Source organism: Aethalodelphis obliquidens, unplaced genomic scaffold (genome assembly GCF_003676395.1).
Source record: "Aethalodelphis obliquidens isolate GAN/ISIS:26980383/991018 unplaced genomic scaffold, ASM367639v1 scaffold6, whole genome shotgun sequence".
Lineage (NCBI taxonomy): Eukaryota > Metazoa > Chordata > Mammalia > Artiodactyla > Delphinidae > Aethalodelphis > Aethalodelphis obliquidens.
The window spans coordinates 61,757,346-61,774,316 of NW_020837950.1; the positions used below are offsets into that span (position 1 = coordinate 61,757,346).

Here is a 16,971-nt window from a genome sequence, read left to right on the forward strand (position 1 = left end):
TCCAGTAGAACTCTGTATTTATCATAGGACACTATATGTTATAAGCTGCCCATTCACCTTTCAGTCTCTACCATCTACCCATGTAGTTTAAGTTGAATCCCCAGCACCCATCCTTTGAGATCATAAAAGAACATTATATCCTTCTCTTACCTGCTACAATAGGAACATTTCCCCATGCATTACTCTTTGAAAACATTTCTATTCATATCATAATATTCATCATACTTTATACATAAAAGTGTATTTAACTTTTCCCCTATTGTTGAATATTTAGATTGCTTTCAGCTTATCACTTTTACAAATTTTATAAATTTTATTTATATCCTTTAGACGCGCAGGCCCAGTGGCCATGGCTCACTAGCCCAGCCTCTCCGCGGCACGGGGCACGAACCCGCGTCCCCTGCATCGGCAGGCGGACTCCCAACCACTGCACCACCAGGGAAGCCCCACATATCCCTTATTTTCTTAAAAATATATCTCTAATAGTTGAATTACTGGGTCCTGAAGAGTAAATATAATCTAGTGGTTAATGACTTAAGTTCAGTTCTCTGTTGGCTTTGATGCCCGCTAGCCATGTGACCATTAACAAGATGAATAAACTCTCTAAGTTTCAGTTTCCTTATTTTAGTATAGGGATATTTAGTTTATATATTTATATACATATGAACAGAACAAGTAATTAGAACAATGGCTGAATCTCAATAAATGCTAGCTATTATTTTGTACTTACAAAAAATATTTGATGTAGGTATTCGCAAATGACAGGTAAATTTTATCTGTTTACACTTCCAACTTCTGTGATAACACTTTATCAAATTATAAAATTTCAGTTAGAAAATGAACACGCAGTAGATTTCACAATATGGGCACCAGTTTGAAGCACCTCTACAACATCTGCTTGGGAGAACTGTTAAAATGTTTGCCACTGCGAAACAATAAGAAAACCAAAGAAACAATGGCGCGTATTTACATCAACAAGGCATTGCTTAAAGGCGTCCATTCCTTGCGCGTATGGAGAAGTAAAGGGTAGCTTTCTTTACCTCAAGGGAAACTCAGGCGGAGCGCCTCTAAGGTTTTGGACAGCTGTTCAGCGTAGAAACAAAGTGCAAACTGCAAGAAAACAAAACAGTGGGCCTCCGCCAGTTTTAATAAGTTACGCTGCTCCAAAGGAGTGTTTAGGAGAGCGGAAATGGTTAAGTTTCAGCTTCTTCCATTCCTCCAGGATACCCTCCTGGAAATTCGAGTTCCTTGGCTCCTTTCAGTCGTCTCGGTTCTCTCAGGGAAGCTTCCTCGTCTCCCTGGCAACCTGAGCTGCCACCAATTGAAGCTGAGGATTGGTGGTCACGTGTCCCCTACCCCTTCCCGAGCGGAGGCAACATGGCGGCCCCGGTAAGCAGTAGCTGCGAGATTTGAATTACCCTACTTGTAGCTGCTGCGTCCCTGCTGATGGCGTCTCCGGCGTTGTGCGGTTCACGTCAGAGCCCAGAGGGACTCCCTGGAGACCCTTCCTCACAAGAAGAAGATGAGGATTGTGATCCTGAAGATCCGGTCAGCGACTCGGGTTCATACTCCTCTACAAGTACCGATCATGAGTAAGGTTCTCGAAGAGGGACAATTAAATCCATTCCTTCTGCCTCGAGAGTGTACACGTGGGCTGGGGGGAATTCGAGAGTGTTGGCGTGGTAGAGACCGAGTGTTTGAGGTTCTATAATAAGTGGGGTTTATTTGCACCACGTTTCAATTGTGTGATAATGTGAGACGAAATGACTGTCCATTCTTTGTTACTTTAGGCTTCTGTGATTTTCAGAGGAGGAGGTTCTCTTCTTTGTGGTGGATTCTGTAATATATGAGAGTGTATCTATCTGTTAGAATGTTCATAAAATTCTGTTCTGTCGCAGTGTCTTCTTGCTTTGGTGTCATGATCTTTGTGACTTTAACCTCAGTGTTTAGAGTGAAGTGACACCCTCCACGTTTTATGTCAACTATTTAAATTATGTAGATTTTTCTGGTTATAAAAATGAATATATATATAAAAGAAAGAAAATCCACCCTAGCCTCACCATCGAGAACAACCTCTCAGCATTTTTGGGGGTATTTCTGCTGTATTTTCCTATACATTCCCATGGTTTTCTTGTTTTCTATTTTATGTTATAATGTAATTTTTAAATACAGAATATCTAAGTGTTATTTTCTACTTTCTTATCCCTAAAAATAATGAAAAAGTTATTTTTATTCACAGTACCCAATGCTACTTCAGTTTTGAAGGAATTTATCCCTTACTGCTATGCACTAGAAAAGTCAAAGTAATTAGCTGTAGCTTGAAATGACTAGCATTGAAAAGGTTCTGGTGCCAAAACATCAATCAGTGACTGCCATATATAGTCATTTTTAGGATGACATTTTATGTGTATTTAGAAATAACAGTTACAGGTATTTAATGTGTATTTAGGAGTATCAGTTACTTGGCAATTATTTTCACCCATAGGTACGTAAAACATTTTTATCATTATCTTTAAAAGCACAAGGGAGAAAACCATCACTAATGGCTGCTTAATTATATTCTAGAGGCTTAATGAGGACAGATTATATTCTGGAAGACTTGAACAAATTTAAGGATCAAATACTTTGTACAATCTTCTACTGTGGTCGTTTAAAAAATAATTACAAAATTCATGGCTATCAAGCAAGGCTGCTGGAAGGAAGTATGGATTATGTAGAACCTTATTTGGTCTTGCTATGGGAGCCATAGACAGTGTGAGATTCAAATTCTTGCTTTCTCTACATCTTAGAATCACACATTTTTAACCCAGAGAGAATCTATAATATTCCCATGGTCACACAGCCAAATGTTGTCAGTGGAGAAATTTAAGAGACCTGATTTCAAATGGGGTGCATTGATTTTGATGAGTGAATAAATGAGCTAGTCCTTTTTTCTAGGAAATAAGCAAGCTGAGAACTCGAGTTAGAAAACTTATTTCAAAGCATTTTGTGATTTGGAATACATGTGTGCATATATATATATATATATATATATATATATATATATACACATATATATAATATTTTAGTTTTTAAATGGGCATTAAACTTTCTATATCAGTCATTCACTGATCACTCCACATATTCCAGTGTCTTTATCATCCTAATAATAAAAGTACAGGAAATCTCGATTGTAAACTGTTTGGCTGGTCTATATTTCAAGTCCTACCAAGATTCAGATTTTATGCCTGTCGCTTCTTGGTGTTTAGGACATGAGAGTTGATATACACTGACCAGGTAGCCTTCTGTTCTGTTTCTTCCTTATGGTATTTACTTCCCTAAGCTGCAGCGTCACCAATGCCAAAGGTGGGCTTCCCAGCATGGACTGGACACTGGAACATGTGGATCCAAGGTATAGGGAGGCGAACCTAAGCTTTCTCATCAAAGCTAAGAGATATGAATTGCCTATTGTCTTTCATTGCCTACATGGAGGTTATTAAAGAAGTTATGCTACTTATTGATTCACATAAAGTATCCTGAACTTTCAGGGTTCTAGTTAATTTTTGCATATTCTTTCTGGAAATTATCATTGTTTCTTGCATGCTTTGAAACTGAAAACCAGTTTGAGCTGCAAGTGATTGTCAATATAGAATTAATAAGTTTATCATTTTTTAGATAAAATGTCTTTAGGGTAATTCTGGTATAGTACTTTTAATAGGGTTGTTTAAGACTTATAAGAGAACATTTTTAGGTTGGTGCAGTACATCTTAACCTGGCATATTGGCAAGTTCCTGTGGAAGCTTCAGAGGTAATACTGGAGGGTGTGTTGGGTTGAGGAAACCGTTAACTAGTTTCAGTATTAAAAAAAAAAAAATTATTTATTTACTTATTTGGTTGCACCGGGTCGTAGTTGAGGCAGGTGGGCTCCTTAGTTGCGGTGTGTGGGCTCTTTAGTTGTGGCGTGCAAACTCTTGTTGTGGCATGCGTGAGGGATCTAGTTCCTTAACCAGGGATTGAACCTGGGCCCCCTGCATTGGGAGCATGGAGTCTTATCCACGGCACCACTAGGGAAGTCCTGACTAGTTTCAATGTTGAAATAACAGAAATCATACATTTACTTGCAATAATGCCATGCTTTCTTTGCTTTGGTTTACAATTACCCAACTCATTGAAGCCATATTGGTTCATGTTGGCCGAAGTCATCCATTTTATGACTTAAATTTTTGATTTTTCAGAGTGAATTGTTTATTGTTGTGAGTTTTAAAGCCTTGACTGATGGAGAGAAAAAAAGGATACTTTGAAAAGAGAATTTAGCTATAAAATGCTAAGGAGCTTCCACTGACAATAAGAAGAATGACTGGAGAAGAAGGAAAATACGTCCTTTAAGGTTTTTTTTTCTGGGTTTTTTTAACAACTTTACTGAAGTATAATTGACATACAATAAACTGTACATATTTGAAGTGTACGGTTAAGCTTTGGTAAGTTTTGACATGTATATATCTGTCAAGATAATGAACATATCCATCTCGTCCAAAAGTTTCCCCATGTGCCTCCCTCATACTACTCATGCCTGCCTCACTGTTTATAACCACTAATCTGCTTTCTGTAATGACAGCTGAGTTTGTGTTTTCTAGAGTCTTATAAAAATAGAGGTATGTAGTATGGACTCCCTTTTTTGTCTGGCTTCTTTTAATCAGCATAATTATTTTGAGACCATTCATTTTGTTGCCTATATGTTGTTCGTTCCTTTTTATTTCTGAGTAGGATTTATTTCTGAATAGGATTCCATTTATTTCTGAATAGGATTTCCTTTTTATTTCTAAATAGGATTCAGTGTAATTATTTTTTTTTCTTTGTGATTATTCAGCATAATTATTTTGAGACTCATTCATGTTGTTGCCTAGATGTAGTTCTTACCTTTTTATTTCTGAACTGGATTCCATGGATATATCAAAATTTATCTTTTTCTTGGGTTTTAACTTGGGAATGTTCTACTCGAAGAATAAAAATATTTCATTCAAAGTTGTGATGCAATATATTAATATCAATTTAGTATAATATTTTCCTTTTTCTCTCCTGCTCTGAACCTTGACTTTTTCCTTTTAATTTAATTTTTCTTTTATCAAATTATATAGATTAAAAAGTCAAATAGTATGTAACTAGGTTTATGATGAGACATGGTAATTCTCTGCCAGCATCTCTGTATGCTTCCAGCTCAGCATGTTTGAAGAGAATTCATTGTCTGCCTTGTTTCTCCTCTAGTGTTGCCCATCTCATTTGCTGACCTCACTCTCTTCTTCTTCAGGTCCTCAGATCTAGTAAGTCTCCAGTCCTGTTGACTTGCTTTTCTGATATCCACCCCACCACCTCCTCCTGCTTCTCACAGGCACTGCCTTACTTAAAGGGCTTGCGTCTCCCATACACCAGTTGTCTAACTGGTTTGGGTGCCTCTAATTTCTCCTGTTTTCAGTCTTTCACCCATACAGCTGCCAGAGTTTGCTTTCTAAAATAATTTTTCTCTTAGAGAACCTACTACAAAAAGATATAATGTGGCAGTTTGGATCAAAAATAGAATTAAACACATGCATGAATATTACCAGTGAAGCTAACTAAAATGAAGTAAATATCCATGTGCTTAACCAGGTCATCCCTGTGATCAGGAGGAGAAGGCCGAGATTTAAAAACTAATGGTAATGCTTCAGGTTTGTTTGCTGATGACTGTGTTATTCAGAGAATTCAACCACTTCAATTACAATGGAATGTCTTTATAATGTAGCCTGAAATAACTGAGACTTTTGAAAATGAGACTAATTCTGTTAGTATTCATAGCACATTTACAGCGTCGGAATAATTTTTTCAACAGATTATTATGAGAGGCATCCTAGTACAGAGTAATAAGTACTAGATTAAGAGTAGGAGTCAGACAACCTGAAAGTGTTAACATTTTCATTTCATCAGGTTTTCTCTGGTCTTGAGGGATTCAGAATTAGGAGAATTCTTGGTTATAATTTACTGTTTTACAAGATGTCTCAAGACTCCTATATACTAAGGGGCAAGTACTTAAAGAGAAAATAAAGGCTGAATATGTAAGCATTTCTACTTCTTTGGAAATGAAGGCTTTGTGTAGATGACCTAGAAAAGACATGCTTTTCTTTAACACGAAAACTATCTTCCTGGTACTGGGAAACTTGATGGGCCTTCATCTATTTTGACTTTTATTTCAAAATTTAAAATATTAGGACAATTGTGTTAGGGCAGTGGAACTGTATGTTACTATATGATACTATAATATCATATAGTATCTGTATAATACTATACAGATACTCTATGTATCTGTATGATACTATAATTATACTCTAATGGCGGATGATACATGTCATTATACATTTGTCCAAACCCATAGATTGTACACCATGAGAGTAAACCATAATGTAAGTTGTGGATTTGAGGTGATTATGTTGTGTCAATGTAGGTTCATCAATTGTAACAAATGTACCACTCTTGTAAGGGATGTTGATAATGGAGGAGGCCATACAAGTGCGGGGACAAGGAGTATATGGGAAGTCACTCTACCTTCTGCTCAGTTTTGCTGTGAACCTGAAACTGCTCTAAAAAAAGAAAAGTCTTTTAAATCATTTTTCTACTCAAAAGCTTGATGGCCTCCCAAATAAACTCCAGATTCCTTAGGATGCTTTTTAAAGCTCTTTTAGATCTGTCCCTAGCCTATCTGATCTCATCTTTGATGATCTTCCTTTAAGTCACCTGTATTCCTGTTTGTCTTAGCTCTGGCCACTATTTAAAAAACATCCTAGGGAATTAATTCCCTGGCCGTCCCGTGGTTAGGACTCTGCACTTCCATTGCAGGGGGCATGGGTTCGATCCGTGGTTAGGGAACTAAGATCCCACGAGACATGTGGTGTGGCCAAAAAAAAAAAAATCCTAGACTGAGTGGCTTATAAACCATAGAAATGTATTTCTCACAGTTCTGGAGGCTGTAAGTCCAAGGTCAGGATATCAGCATGGTCAGGTTCTGGTAAGGGCCCTCTTCCAGGTTGCAGACTGCAAGTTCTCATTGTATTCTCACATAGCAGAGAGGAGAAGCAAGTTCCCTGTGTCTCATAAGGGCACTAATCCCGTTCATGAGGGCTGCACCCTTATGACGGCATCCAATTCTAATTACTTCCCAAGCGCCCCACCTCCTAACACCATCCCATTGGATGGAAATGTTTCAACATATAAATTCTGGGGGAACATAAACATTCAGTTCATAATATTACTACACTGAAATATTCACCCATTCTCATTCCTAACATTTTCTTTCATACCTATTGATACTTTGTTCTCTGTTTGAAACACCTTTTCTTCCTATCTCTGCTTGTCACAATCATTCAAGTTTTCATTTAAGTGCCACCTTCTCGTAGGACCTTATTTGATCCCTCTTAGACTTAATTTCTCCAATAACAGTTTTTCTCCTATAGCAGTTTTCATTCCTCACTTTTGTCACTTGCATTTCAGCTAGGTGATGAGCTCTCTGTCCACCTGACATCTTTTTAAAAGCACAATAAAGCCCTATCAAAAAATGATTTGCTGGTCTTTGATTTCAGTTCTACCAGAGTTAGATCGTATCCTTAACTTAGTGATGTGTAGACATGCCCTGTTTAGCAGAAGGGCTGGGGTAGGGAATGGGGCCATTATTAGCATAGTTCTAGTGGAGATGTGTTCCTGATGTAAAAATTTATTTCATGCATTAACTACACAGTTAGTAGTTCACTGGCTGATCCCTTCTTCTCTGACATGCTCCACATTTGTTCCAGTGGTAACTGGCTGGGCTAGAAGCAGCATCATCAGCTCCCACCAGGTTCCCCACCTCCTCAAGCTGCTATAATAGCTAGCATAGATTTTAACCCTTAAAATCATGGTTTCCTTTTAGAAAACAATCAAAAGACTTTGGGGATGAAAATTAGATATTGCTGGTAGACAGAACACAGAAATGAAAACATAGAAAAGCATTAGGCAGACCCGTACTTACTGAACAAGCCCCAGATAGAATCCATGATAATTTGTCGTGGTGTTTTTATTTTGTGTGGTTTGTCTCTATACCTAGGATTGTCTTGCTGTACCTATTAGCATTATATAACTATGTAACTACATGTGTTGGCCACTTTGGTAAAGCACATTGTGCTTTCCCCACTAAAACGAAAAAAAAAGAAACAAAAAAGTATTGTAACAGGTTTGAAGTAGTAGCAAAAGTCTGTTTTCCCTAAGGAAATGTGCCATGAGGGCTGGCTATTTTGTTAATGTTCTTTCTTGTGGTGGCCAAGGAAATTGTGATACTACTTCATTTGGTGAAAAATGCTAACATTAACGCAACTAAGGACCTGAGAGATTCAATAACTTAGAAGAAGAAAAAAAGATTTAGTATCAACATAGAATTTTGAAACACCTGAGTAATTGAGAAAATTAAAAGCATTATCTGAAGTTCATTTTCTCTAATATACTGTTAGAGCTTATGTAAGTGAACTTGTTTATTTGCAAATTAGCAAGTTTTTCTTTGGTAAGAAGGACTGTAGTCACATTTACCACATTATTTAGGGCCTTGAAACCAATTAAAGTGCCGTCAAACTTTGCAGGCAGACTATAAATATATAGTTATTTCTGTTTAGAGCAAAGTAGAATGAACAAAATAAAAGTCTCATTGAAAGACATTTGCACAATGACAGCTTTGCAGCTTGCACCATAGGCTCTCAGAAAAAAATGAAAGAATATTTATATTAATATTGATTAATGTAACCCATGTATTATAAAAATCTTAATTAAAACTGCTAGATTTAATTCCTTTTTAAAGATAAATATTTTAGACTTCCCTGGTGGTGCAGTGGTTAAGAATCTGCCTGCCAATGCAGGGGACAAGGGTTTGAGCCCTGGTCCGGGAAGATCCCACATGCAGCAGAGCAACTAAGCCTGTGCACCACAACTACTGAGCCCACGTGCCACAACTACTGAAGCTCACGTGCCTAGAGCCCATGCTCCACAACAGGAGAAGCCACCACAAGGAGAAGCCTGCACACTGCAACGAAGAGTAACCCCTGCTCGCCACAACTAGAGAAAGCCCACGAGAAGCAATGAAGACCCAACGCAGCCAAAAATAAATAAATTAATTAATTAAAAAAAAAAACTTTAAAAAATATTTTATTTTGGAATAAATTTAGATTTACAGAAAAGTTGAAAAGATAGTACAGAGAATTCCTGTAAATTCTTCACCCAGTTTTTCTCTGATGTTAACCTTTTACACAAATAGGGTACATTTTTTAAAACTAAGAAATTAACATTAGTATAGTACTGTTAACTAAACTCTAGACTTTATTCAGATTTCACCATTCCCCTACTTATGAACTTTTTCTGTTCCCGGATCCAATCCAGGGTATCATATGGCATTTAGTCATCACATCTCCTTAAGTCTCCTCTGGTCTGCAGTAGTTTCTCAGTCCTTCCTTGTTTTTCATAACCTTGATCACTTGGTTAAGGTGATGTCTGCCAGGTTTCTTCACTGTGAAGTCGCTGTTTTTCATTTTCCATACTCTGTTCTTTGAAAGCATGTCACTGAGTCCAGTCTACACTAAAGAGGAGGAAAGATTAAGCTCCATCTCCTGGAGTGAAAGTGTCTATATATAATATTAATTTCATTATTAATAAATAGTTACAATGAAAAGTTGGCGGTTTTGTTTTATTGTTGTTTTTAATACACCCCCTCCATTCTAATAGAACTAGTTTGAGAGTACAGTCTTTCCACCTCTGTTAAACTTTCTGATACGTTAATCAGTTATGCTCTTGATGTTTTTCTAAAGAGGAAGTAATCACCTGTAGTAGGAATAAGGAACCTTTTGGGAATCCTGAACTGTGGCCTTAAAGGCAGTATCTAGTTTTGGTTCATATGTTACCAGCACTTAGCCTGGAATCTAGTAGAGATCATTGGAGGCATCTTCATTTATTGCTAGGGGTTGGAAATGTGCAGAAGTACAGGAGCTATATCTAATAAAGGTGTAAGTTTCTCTCCAGTTCTGACTGTGGTGCAAGAGGATGGGAACTGTCATTTATTTGGCCTTTACCATGCCAGGCACATTATTTTATTTGCTGTTGATAACAGCCCTGTGAGGTAGCTATAATCTGTTTTCTGGAAAAGGAAACCTAAAGCTTAGAAAAGTGAAAATCTCAATAGAACAGTGTTTGAACCAAGGTCTGTGACCTCTCAGGTCATTTTCTTTTTACTATATGTTTTGTCTTCTTTTACAGTTTCCTATGTTCATTTCCTTGTCTTTATTCCTGTCTCTTTTCTCCCTTCTTTTAATTTCTCCCTTTTTAAAAAAATTTCTTCTGCTTAAAGTGAAATATTTTTTAAATATAGAGCTTAAGAAAGTGGATCTCATTCATTGCTGGTGGAAATGTGAATTGGTATAGTCTTAGGGTAAAGACACCTACCTATCTATCTATCTCTCTCTCTATCCCCCTACATAAAAGAATGGTTACTGGGCTTCCCTGGTGGCGCAGTGGTTGAGAGTCCGCCTGCTGATGCAGGGGACACGGGTTCGTGCCCCGGTCCGCGAAGATCCCACATGCCGCGGAGCGGCTAGGCCCGTGAGCCATGGCCACTGAGCCTGCGCGTCTGGAGCCTGTGCTCCACAACGGGAGAGGCCACAGCAGTGAGAGGCCCGCGTACCGCAAAAAAAAAAAAAAAAGAATGGTTACTGTATTGTTGTCCATAGGGGCAAAAAAAAGTGAACACAAAGCTTATCATTAGGTGACCAAATGTGCTACATCCCTTAATGTAGCCATTAGAGGTTTTTAAATTGTTTTTTTAGTGATAAATGATAAAGGGGTGTGTGTGTGTATGTATAGATTCCACTCACTTTTTCAAAACAAACAGTAACAAATAACCCTATATATGTTTTATATGATTATAAGAACACAGATTAAAAAATTTTTTTTATTGAAGTATAGTTGATTTACGATGTTTATTTTTGGTATACAGTAAAGTGATTCAGTTATACATATATATCTATATTGTTTTTCATATTCTTTTCCATTATGCTTTATCACAGGATATTGAATATATCAGTAGTTCCCTGTGCTATACAGTAGGACCTTGTTGTTTAGAACACAGATTTTTAACATGTCAGTGAAAGATAGGAAGGGAGAATGACATGTATGATAATTACGTGCCCATTTATATAAAATGAGCCTGTGCTTATGTGTACATGAAAGTACAGTCACCAACTAGAAATCTGGTCAACACCAGTTCTTTCGTCTCCCTCGTCATCGCATCTAATCAGTCTCAACGTCCTGGTGATTTTCAAGCATTTCTCAAATGTTTTTCCTACTTTCCATTTCCTCTACAATTGCCTTAGTTATCATCTTTGCTTGGACTATGGAAACAGCCCCCTAAATGGCCTCTTATCTTTTTTTTTTAAATTAATTAATTAATTTATGTTTGGCTGAGTTGGGTCTTCGTTGCTGCATGGGCTTTCTCTAGTTGCGGCCAGCGGGAGCTACTCTTAGTTGTGCGCAGGCTTCTCATTGTGGTGGCTTCTCTTGTTGTGAAGCATGGGCTCTAGGTGCGCGGGCTTCAGTAGTTGTGGCCCACGGGCTTAGTTGCTCCACGACGTGTGGGACCTTCCCTGACCAGGGCACAAACCCGTGTCCCCGGAATTGGCAGGTGGATTCTCAACCACTGCGCCACCAGGGCAGCCCCTGGCCTCTTATCTTGAATCTTGTCCACCTCAATTCCTTCTTCTATTGTCCTGTCAAAGTAGATCTATTCAGGGATTTCTAACATGTAAACCCCTCTACCTAAAACTCTTCATTGATACTCTCTTACCTACACAACAAAACCCAAACCCTTTGCCAGGGTCCAGAAGGGCTTGCAAAATTACAACTTGCAAAATTAGACTTCTCCTGTCATTCCCCACCTCACCACCTCCACTCTGGCAACCGCAGACTAGCTTTAGTTATCCACATAGGCCATGGGGACTACCCCTCAAGGCCTTTGCTTGTGCTGGTACTTCTGCTTGGGATTCTCTTCTTGTCTTCCCCCTCAGCTCCCCAAGCCCTCCTCCCCAGACACTTGTGGCTTTAAAACTCACCTCTGGGGTCTCCTCTACCAGAAAGTCTCCCTTGACCTCATCCTCAACCCCAGGCTAAGCTGGATGACCTCTCTTTTGCACCTATCATGTGTATTGTCATGAATTCCTTCTCAGTTTCTCTTCCCCACTAGACAAGGGAAGGAACTGAGGTTTTCATCTTTGTAATTCCAGTACTGTCCACCATGCCTGGCACTGTTTATTTGTTCTACAACTGAATGCCACGCCCTGTGGCACCTCCACCTGCAGGGATCTTTAAATCATAACCAAAAAGTGGTTTCGCATTCATATTTTAGAGAATAAGTGACTTCCCTGGTGGTCCAGTGGTTAAGACTCTGCACTTCCACTGCAGGGGGCCCGGGTTTGATCCCTGGTGGGGAGCTAAGATCCTGCGTGCCACACCACACTACCCAAAAAAAAAAAAAGTATAAATTCCAAATTTTAGAGAATTAGGTGAACCATCTTCATGTTTAGCAGAGAGGGAAAAATGTTTCTTTGGCGTCACATATCTCTCATACGAACAACAGACCAGATTAAAAGGGTGAGATCATAAAGCAAGTAAATTTCATTCATTTTTCTAATTAATATATATCTTCATAAGTAATTGTGTTTAATTATGATATTTTCATTGTGCCATTTTATTTTATTTTTTAATAATTAATTTATCTTTTGGCTGCGTCGGGTCTTAGTTGTGACAGGCGGGATTTTTTGTTGCAATGCGCAGGCTCTTCCTTGCACTATGTGGGCTTCTCTCTAGTTGTAGCATGCGGGCTCCAGAGCATGTGGGCTCTGTAGTTGTGGTACATGGTCTCTCTAGTTGTGGCGTGCGGGCTTAGTTGCCCTGTGGCATGTGGGATCTTAGTTCCCTGACCAGGGATCGAACCAGCGTCCCCTGCATTACAAGACGGACTCTTAACCACTGGACCACCAGGGAAGTCCCTGTGCCATTTTAAATTACGGTACATTGTTATCTAAATTTTTTATGGTGGGGACACAGTTATTTTGACTCATCAGAGTAAAACTACAGAGATATTAAATACTGATTTCTGCAGGTACAGACAGATATAGTCAAAACAACTGATAATGGTGAATAATCCACAGTAAGTGGTGCTAAGTGCCTAAAATGATGCCACACACTGGGAACCAGCAAGTGCCAAAGAAATGTTAGTTTTGATATCTGGGGATAGTTATGCCTTTTTTTTTAACCATTCATATATAGTTGAAAAATTCTATGTTAATTACCAACTACAGACCAGCATAGTGGTTAGTTTCTGATTAATAGAATAGTGCATTTTTTGGATGAATTTTCACAGTATTTAGAAAGACACACTTGACTTTTAAGTTAAAAGAACCAGGATTGCTAATAAACACTGCAGAAAACAGATGTGTTCTAACTGATTGAATGATTAGAACACAAATTATAACGTGCCAGGATATTACAGCTCATGTTTCTGAAAAGTCTCTCCACGTGTTAGTTCTTCCACTGTAACCAGTTTTGCTTTAAAGAATAGCAGTTTGAAAGGTAAACTGTTCGTAACATTGAACAGGGTAGAGTTTGTGGTTAGGTCTGTTACCCTAAGATGGGTATTTTTGTTTTTTAATGCTCTTTGAATCATTTTAATAATAATAATTTTGTTTTTTTCAATGGCCTATTTCCCAGTTAAAAATCACATGATGAATCATGTCATGTGTGGTTTACTCTTCTTACTACAATTATTCATTAAAAGGAATTTTATGAAATTATAGGCTACAGAAGTGATTATGATTAACTGTGATTACAAACTAGTTGTTTTCAGCAAAGATTTTAGTTCATGGTGGGTGAATGTTCCTTTTTTGAAAACTTATTATATAAACAAAGTCTTTTAATACTGGTAGGCTTTCACTTTTGTTTTAACGTGTCAGCCATGCTGAATAATTTCTTTGCAAATAGGATGTTTTTATGTGCAATTTCTGAATGTCTCACATCTGTGGATATAATTGTATAATCATCTACTAATGTAAATCATTGTCCAGTGAAATTGTCTAAAGTGAACAGTAACCACACAGGGACTGAATTAAATTTAAAAAACAAAATAGAACCTTAGATTCTAGAAGGGGGCCATCTGTTTTTTAATTTGCTTTCTTTTCTATCACTATGCCATTTTGATTCCATCTCCTCCAACCCCAGTTCTTCAAGGCTCTACAAAAACCATTCTACAGGAAATAATGTTGATGCTCACAATAAATTAGAATCAGTGAGGAGACTCTGAAATAATCAAAGAACTTTCACCCTTCCCGTCTCCCCGCACCCCAACCCCTACCCTCACCCGCCTGCCGGAAAGGCATAACTGTTTTTCCCATGTTTGGCTGTGATTTAGATTATCTTTTCTCTTTTTCACAGTGACCTGGAGCCTGAATGGCTGGACAGTGTGCAGAAGAATGGAGAGCTATTTTATCTGGAGTTGAGTGAGGATGAAGAAGAAAGCCTTCTTCCTGAGACACCTACTGTGAACCATGTCAGGTTCAGCGAAAACGAGATTATTATTGAAGAGGATGATTACAAAGAAGGAAAAAAGTATGAACCCAAACTCAAGCGGTTTACCAAGATTTTAAAAAGTAAAAAACTTTTACCCAAACGCTATAATAAAAAAAATAGCAATGCCAGTGGGCCAGTATCCATTCTAAAGCATCAGTCCAATCAGAAAACAGGAGTTGTTGTCCAACAGCGGTACAAAGACGTGAACGTTTACGTGAACCCCAAAAAGCTAACCGTCACCAAAGCCAAAGAGCAGCTCAAGCTTCTGGAAGTACTGATTGGGATTATCCATCAGACCAAGTGGAGCTGGAGAAGAAGTGGAAAACAGGGCAGTGGAGAGAAGCTTGTGGTCCATGGCCTGCTGCCAGGAGGATCTGCTATGAAGAGTGGTCAGATATTAATTGGTAAGTCCTGCTCGTGAGCATCAGTCCTTGTTTGCAGGGTTAATGGTTGATGATGCTTTGTGAGGAAAGTGATCAAAACAGAATTATACCCAGTGTCTCAACCAATAAAGGACTGCCTGACGATATTTGGGACAGTAGTGAAATTGGAAGGATTGTGTACTGCAATGCACAGCATTCTTAAGACAAGCACTTTAGCATCTTGAATACACATGTGTGCCTTGTTAGGCCAGGGAACAGCTTAACTAATTTTCAAATTTTTATATAATTTTATTTCATCTTGGTTTTCTTTGCTGGCAAGAAAAAGAAAAGTTAACTGTACAGTGATAATTTAGGTTTGAATGACCTATATCCAATAACATGATACAAAAATATATAATTTATGAATAAAAATACTTTAAAATTGTATATTTGCACTTAAGTGCCCTGAGTTCTTGGAGTAGTTTTAAACTGTTTCCTATGGCATATGTAGCAACATTGGTGTTATACGTAAATTTCCTTTTAAGGGTGCTTGTCATAAAATATCCCACCAATTTTGAGGGGAAAATAAGAAATCCACAAGTTATTCTGAATATATGTTAAGATGAGCATTTTGTGTTGCTGATACATTTTAAGCTGTTGGATATGTTTGAGTTAGTAGCAAAGATAGATTAGTTACCTAGAGATAGATTAGTTACCCAGAGATAGATTCATTACCCAGAGATAGATTCGTTACCCAGAGATAGATTACCCTACCCAGAGATAGACTAGCTACCTAGAGATAGACTAGTTACCCACAGATAGATTAGTTACCCAGAGATAGGTAAGTTACCTAGAGATAGACTAGTTACCTAGAGATAGATTATTTACCTAGAGATAGATTATTTACCTAAAGATAGATTAGTTAAAGATGAGTATATGTTGTTAACAAAACTTACAGGTAGTAACAGTTCTCCAAGCTGATGGTCTTAAGTTGACCCAGCCTGAGAGATTTTGATAAAGGAACTTTTATAGATTCTTTAGAAACATTTCAAAATATTTCTTTAAGTCCAAATTTTTTGTTTGTTCATTGATTCATTAGATAATTTTTTGAGCACCTGCTAAATGCCAGGAGCACGAAGATTACTCTGATGATCCAGTTACTCCTCCTGAGGAGCTCATGCTGTAGTGGAGCTCACGTAGTGTCAGAAATAAGCAGACAGTTTCCCACAGTGTGATAAGTGCCACGATAAGGGTTTGCAGGGAGGAACCCTGTAGGAAGGGCATCTGTGCAAAGCGTGTATTCCACATGGTTGCAACAAGATCTCCACATTCTCTTCTTACAGCGTGATGTTGATACTCCTCCCATGGAGAGTTGTGGTATGTGTGTGTGTCTCTGTGCCCCACTGCCCTGGCCTTGAATCTGGGTGGGTCTGTGACCACAGCTTAATTGGTACTGTACACACAGACTTAAGGAGTGGGCTTATAAAAGGGGATGCACCTTCTGCCTGTCCCCATTCTGTGAGGAAGGCCAGGCCGCTTGAAGAGGCCCTGAGTCGTAGCATTCTGGCTGATAGCCCCAGCTGAGGCCCCAGCCATGCTCAGGAACAGCCATCAGACGTGAGTGAAGAAGCCGTCCGGGTAACCCCTGCCCCAACCATCTGGCTGCAGCTACACAAGGAACCCTGAGTGATAACCTCAGCTGAGCCCCATCAACCCCAGAACCGGGAGAGACAATAAATGGTGGTGGTTGTTTCTTTCGTTTTTTTTTTTTTTAATTGAGATATAATTGACATATTACATTACATTAGTTTCAGGCATACAACATAATGATTTTATATTTGTTTATCCTCTGAAATGATCACTGCAGTAAGTCTAGTTAACATCCATCTCCACACATAGTTGCAAAGGATGGTTGTTGTTTGAAGCTACTGAGTTCTTTGGGTAATTGCTTATGCAGTAATAGGTAACCGGAACAGGAGCT

General features: G+C 38.4%; 1 protein-coding gene across 3 annotated transcripts in view; it reads left to right on the forward strand.

Moving 5' to 3' along the window:
• The first annotated feature begins 984 nt into the window (after positions 1 to 984).
• Positions 985 to 16,971, forward strand: part of INTU (inturned planar cell polarity protein) — a 72,301-nt gene continuing 56,314 nt past the window's right edge. For 2 of the 3 annotated variants that reach the window (XM_027103668.1, XM_027103670.1), the window contains exons 1-2: positions 985 to 1,592; positions 14,494 to 15,032. In XM_027103668.1, the coding sequence (XP_026959469.1) occupies positions 1,447 to 1,592; positions 14,494 to 15,032 (685 nt within the window). In that variant the 5' untranslated portion in view covers positions 985 to 1,446. The remainder of the gene's footprint in view (positions 1,593 to 14,493; positions 15,033 to 16,971) is intronic. The other variant, XM_027103669.1, reaches the window with a different exon arrangement.